Here is a 6,002-nt window from a genome sequence, read left to right as displayed (position 1 = left end):
TTGCTGTCCATCTGCGCCAGGTGTTGTTAATTTACCTCCACATGAGGAGAGCATCATCAGCCGTGACAGCCAACCTTCCGCCCTTTCGGACACTTTGTTGTATGTCACTGGGATTTCCGGGCATGCTTTACCTACCTTTCCTTCTCTTGCTGCCCGTGTTTGCGTCCACTGAAGCGGGGACAGCGGCCCCTCGGCCTTCGGAGCAGACAGCGCAGGTGATGAGAAAAGTTCCCCGGAGAGAAACGCCGACTCTCCTTTCGCCGCCGTACCTCCACCTCCCGGTGTTTCTGGACTCTCAAGTGCCGCTGGTGGATAAGGAGTACTTCTCTCCGCTCAGGGGCACGGGAGTGGAGCCTCTGCCCGAGCGCGTCCGGGACATCCTGCTCCCTATTCCGCCCAAATCCACTCCGCCCAGCGTCTCGGATGTTTCCGTGAAGACTACGTGTAAGCGGACAAAGATGCAAGTCCAGGTGGAGAGGAGCCTTCTGGGAACGGGTGAAGCCCGGTCTCAGCTCAAGCTGGGCACGTGCACAGCCAGCAAATCCACGAGGGATTACTTTTATTTTGAGTATGGCCTCGGTATGTGTGGAACCAAGCGCACGGTAAGTCTCAGGCAAGAAAGGACCCCAGAGAATTAAAAACGGAATTATACTGATTTTCTGTTCTTGTCCGAGATGATTAACCAGTTAAAAAAGACAGCTTTGTTTTGCGTCTTTAGTGGGTTACAGTGGACACAGAACTGTTACACCAATGACGACATCTAAAACGGTGAACATGTCAGTTATATGCCAGGCTTTGCTCCAGTAGGTTAAACTGGGCCTGGTACTACTTATTTCTTGGACTCACTAGAGTAGCTTTGCTTGATTTGTTTAATTTTACCGATTACCGGGCCTACAGCCCCAAGTTCACCCTCTGTCTGGAGCAAGATGCCTCACCTCACTTTAAAAAAAGCTTGCTTCTGATTGGTTCCCCCTGGCAAATGTAGGCTTGATCAGGAGGCGATTGGTTTTCTGTACTCACTGCCAGAGGAACTAACTTTATGACGTCACACCGAGCCAAGAGTCGGGGGGAAACTGTTAAACTGGACCTTTGGCTCACAGGGGTTACTGTTACACACACACACACACACACACACAGACAGACAGACAGACAGACAGACAGACAGAAAATATGAAAAAGAAAAATTATAGATGAGCTATAAATATGTCCATCTTTGGAGTTGCATACAGAAGCATCCATTATACTATTTCAACAATATCTGACTTTTTCTTGGCACAGCACAGGCAGGGTAAAATTATTTTTTTAGTTCAGAGCAGGAATTTTGTGCTGCTGTTTAAGCGTATTCATCTTTAATAAGATCACAAAATGGGGAAAAAATACTGGAAGAGATTGTTGTTGTTGTTTTTTACAAGAACCATGCAGAACAGAATCTGCCAAAAGTCCAACTTAAACAAGTGACTTATTAATCAATAAACCTGCCTTTAAATAAAACACAAAATGCTAAATATGTAGCGCAAAACAAGTCACAATGAATGCAAATTTATTAACAGAACATAAGGACACATATTTACTGAGAGCTGGAGGACAAGTCTTTGCCCCCCTGTTCCTAGCTTCAATGACCGGTCTGTATATGCACTTATTTCTGTCACACAAATTAATCAAAGTATTGCACTATTCATCTGATTGCATAGAGAAATCTTCTGTGCTGGAAAGATGTGGACATATTTATATATTTATACCCTCGTTTGTCCACTAAGGGGCTCTGTAGTAGGACACCACAGTCAGATAAACCTTTTTGAGTGTTTGGAGTTTTGGTCAGGTGACACAAAACACCCGATGATGTCAGCATTACTGTAAGATTTCATATTCCTATTGAACAAATAAGAAAACAATAGATATATTTCAATAAAAGTAGTTTAAATGTATGTTTCCATAACATTTTCATGTACTGCAGTAATTTATATTTGAATTTTAGTTTTTTGACTAAATCTTCAGTCATAAGATTAGGATTACATGTTGAGTAAGATTATGTCTACACCTGCTGTGATTCACTGTTGGCATTCAGCTCACTGCTGAGCCATAAAAGCCTGTCTCATAACTGTAGACAAAGTTTTATTTAAATGTTAATATAAAAATTCTGGTTGCAGATCATTGATAACCAGGTTGTCTATTCAAACACACTTCGTTACGACCCACCGAGACTCAAAGGACCAATCAGGCGAGCGGTGCCCTTCAACCTACCTGTGTCATGTTATTTTAACAGGTGAGCTTAAAAGATTAAATTGAGGACAGGCAGAAACTTATTCATAACACACAAACTGTTTATTAATGCTGTTTTTCCATTTTTTTTTTTAATGCTAACAACCTTTTAGGTACCAATACACCTACAAAATTGGCTACATACCAAAGGTGCCCATACGCAGGCTCTTCAAACGAGTAAAGAACGGAGCTAAATTCAGTCTGACGCCACGAAACGGTAAACCTACAGAAATGTGTGCAGTTATTAAACCCCGGTGGATTTCTGAGGTTCTTGGTGGTCTTTGTTTATCAAATTAAATTAATTTTTGATAAACATTTTTCAATATCATTCAGAAGCAAGACCTTGATGTTAATGTGACAAATGCAAAGCTTGCAACTCTGTGCAGGTGCTAGAAACAGATTAATGTCAAAATCACTCGTGTGGTTTTGCTGAGTCACTGTTTCTTTAAGCACAGTATCCTAGTACACTCCTCCACACTAATCATGAGTCTTTGGATCCAGGAGGACATTTATATCTGGAATAATGATGTATTTTATTTAGATTACCAAACATTTAATTATTTCAATTTGATATGTGTTTATGAAGATCACAAGTTAAATGTCCAGTTTTGTTGTATTTCATAAAGATAAAAAATCCTCCCTATAGTGATTGAATCCAGATCTGAATAGAAACATTAATTTCTTAAGTTGGTGCCACATTTCATCCAGATGTGTTCATAACTATTTGAGTCATGCTGCTAACAAACAAACTGCTTGGTGGCGCCATGGTGACGTCACCCTCATAAATATGTTGATGCTTTATGAGCTAAGATATCCAGGGAACACAAGGTTTTAATCATGTAGCAAGCTGACTTCAGAGATTCATTCTTTGCTACTAATATTTTGTTTTTGGCACCAACTTTACTCCTAACTGACACGTCAAGGATTTTGCAGATTGTCTGGAAAATACTTTGTCCAGTAGATATTCCGTCGATATTCAGGTGAATTTTTGCAGTTTGAGCACTTTGCAAAGCTGCTTTCACACAACTGCTATCAAAATGATTTGTTTTTAAAGTGTGAGTGAGCTTTGCAGGTGCTTTTCCTGTCGCTTTACTGCTAATTTACTGTCCTATTTTCCTTTTAGCGAAATGGGAAAGGCTGTCCCCATCAGATCAGTACGTGCTCGGAAAGCCCATGTACTTTCAGGCCGAGGCCCTGCCCATGTCCCACGATGAGAGACTGTACATCCACTCGTGTTATGCCACTCCAGAGAAGTCCCACACATTCACGCTTAGATTCCCTGTTGTGAGAAACTTTGGGTAATGAATGTCACACGTCAAAAAAGCTGAAGCATTATTAAAAAAAATCATGCCATGGTCAGCTGTTTTCTCTTTCTGATAAAGATGTATGGTTGAAAGCAAAGGCGGGCGCTCCAGGTTCATCCCGTACAGAAACGATGCTGTGAGATTCTCTGTGGATGCGTTCCTGTTCAAGGGAATGATGGGCCAGGTCAGCCGAAGTGTCACCAGACTATAATGTGCTTCATATGTTCTTGTACTTTATTTTATCCCAAGTTCTTTGCCGTAAATCAGTGATGGCTTGCATGTGTACTGAGAAGTAAGTAGATCTCGACATGTGCCTTTACCCGCTTGATTTAAAAATTTGAGTAAAGCAGAAGTCTTATATTTAAAACAAGCAAAGAGCTTCTTTATGCAGGCGCATTGTTATAATTACTCCACATCTTTCGCTGTTAATTATTTGCTTCATGCAAATTAATTGTTTGCTAAGCCTGTGCATGTGTAACTGTAAAAATTCAGTGGTTTTGGATGGCTGACCCCTTTTTAAATTAAATTGGGTTAGATTTGGCCCCCATATTAAAAAAACAAACAAAAAAAAAAAACATTTTTGGGAATATCTGGGAGTCAGTGTGGTTTGACTGAATAAAGCGATTTAAAAGCTAATAGAGTAAACTTGCTTTTTCTGTATCTGCTGCAGCAGCTGTACATGCACTGCATCATGTCTGTGAGCAGTTCGGTGCCTACACCCACAGCCAAGTCCTGCAACTACGACACAAAGGCCAGAAGGTTAGATTTCCCCTGAAGCTCTTCTTAAAAACGCTGTGATATGATGATATTGAAAGCGTCTGTTGTCTTTGCTGCTTTGTGCAGATGGGCTGAGCTGTATGGATCAGACACAGTGTGCAGCTGCTGTGACTCCAACTGTAGCTCTTCAGCATCCAATGGTGAATCATCACTTAAACTTTTCTTTGTTTAAAAAAAAAAAAATTGTTTGCTTTCTGCTGGAATTAAATGATTGAATATTAAAACATTTTCAACTTTTCCAGAGACTCAAATAATCAGCAGTCGGCCGTGGACCATAGAACCTAAAGCGAAAGCCATCGGCTCCCTGAAGAGGAACACGATCTCCACCAAAACAACAGCGGCACCGGAGTCAGTCATGACTGAGTGGAGGTGGACGTCACAGCCGGTGGTGACAGCAGCGCTTCCGATGGATAAGGTGGAGAAAACGGTGAAGGATTTGGATTGGCCGTTTGGAGGTGGTGGAGTGATGTGGACTGAGGAGGAAGGTGAGGAAAAGCAGGGGAAGGGCTCTGCTTCTGTGGAGGAGGTGATCGCAGAACCCCGCCGGATATTTGAAGAAATATTTGATTTTGACAAATAAAGCTGGAGTTTGATCAGCGACGAGCTTCCTCCGGGTCTCTAATTTCAAACCAAATTAATTCCACTTATATTTTTGCAAAAATGTTTTCTGTGGTAAACAAGTTTGAGAAAGTTGTTGTTGATACTGAGCAAATTGATTACCTTTATTTGATTTGCATCACTAAATCTATAAACAATGACATAAAGATTATTGGAAATTCAATCTCATACTTACTGAGCGATGGGTGAGAAAGTGGACACCCCCATAGGTTCTATAGAAAATAAACTTCATTGTGAAGCTCCAGGTCTGCCATCTTGTCGTTTGTGAGGACCAGATGTGAGAACCAGATGTGTAGGTCAAAGCATGTCAGTGTGAATTTAATGTGCAGTGACTCAGTTTAGACATTTCTGTACTATCAATAATTATTTGGACTTCAATCACAGAGAGAAAGAAATGCAGGACTCACACTGGATCATCTCTCCAACAGTAAGAGAAGATATGAATGCAACTAATTTCAATTCAATGAGCATTTTGTCATCATTTCTATTTCTGTAAAAATTCAGGCGCTGGTAGTGAAGTGTTATTTTTCACCATGTTGTCGTGCATAAGACGGCACGGCGAGAACTTGTGGGGCAGAGTGGTGCAGTGGTCAGCGCTGTCGCCTCGCATCAAGAAGCTTGTTGGTTTGAATCGAGCAGCCAGCTGCGCCCTTCTGTGTTTGCATGTTCTTCTTGTGTCTACATGGTTCTTCATGGTCATGCAGAGATCCTCCCACGGTACAAAAACAAGCAAAGGCATAGCCATCCTAAATTGGTTGAAGGTGTGATTGAATGACCACCCGTCTTGTGTGTGCCCCACTTCTCTCACCCTGTGACAGTTGGGATGGGCCCCTCTTACAGGGTGATAGAGTGGGTGGATGAATGGATGTTATAGTTTTCCCCGAGTCTTGTATACAGTTGGTCTTCTGTTTAGATCCCGAGGAGTTTAAAGCACTTCTACACTGACTGAACATCTCAGACCCAAAGGCTACATCCATCTTTTGTAAATGGCAAATCTGCATCCAGCTTCTTGTTAGCTTGTTTATTATGAATTAAAAGATTTGC

General features: G+C 41.5%; 1 protein-coding gene across 2 annotated transcripts; it reads left to right on the top strand.

The window, feature by feature from the left end:
• zp3d.2 (zona pellucida glycoprotein 3d tandem duplicate 2) lies at nucleotides 1–5,198 on the top strand. Of its 2 annotated transcripts, none has more exons than XM_082553010.1 (8): nucleotides 1–602; nucleotides 2,148–2,263; nucleotides 2,373–2,476; nucleotides 3,383–3,557; nucleotides 3,642–3,747; nucleotides 4,237–4,322; nucleotides 4,407–4,480; nucleotides 4,583–5,198. In XM_082553010.1, the coding sequence occupies exons 1-8, from the start codon at nucleotides 42–44 to the stop codon at nucleotides 4,918–4,920; spliced, it is 1,560 nt and encodes a 519-aa protein (XP_082409136.1). In that variant the 5' UTR covers nucleotides 1–41; the 3' UTR covers nucleotides 4,921–5,198. The 2 variants fall into 2 exon arrangements, with proteins under 2 accessions (XP_082409136.1, XP_082409135.1); XM_082553009.1 differs by having other exon boundaries at nucleotides 2–602; nucleotides 4,234–4,322.
• Nucleotides 5,199–6,002: the final 804 nt, after the last annotated feature.

This window comes from Aulonocara stuartgranti, assembly GCF_965226115.1.
Source record: "Aulonocara stuartgranti genome assembly, chromosome: 11".
Classification (NCBI taxonomy): Eukaryota; Metazoa; Chordata; class Actinopteri; order Cichliformes; family Cichlidae; genus Aulonocara; species Aulonocara stuartgranti.
Note: the sequence above shows the minus strand (reverse complement) of the source record. Positions and strands in the feature narration are given on the sequence as shown.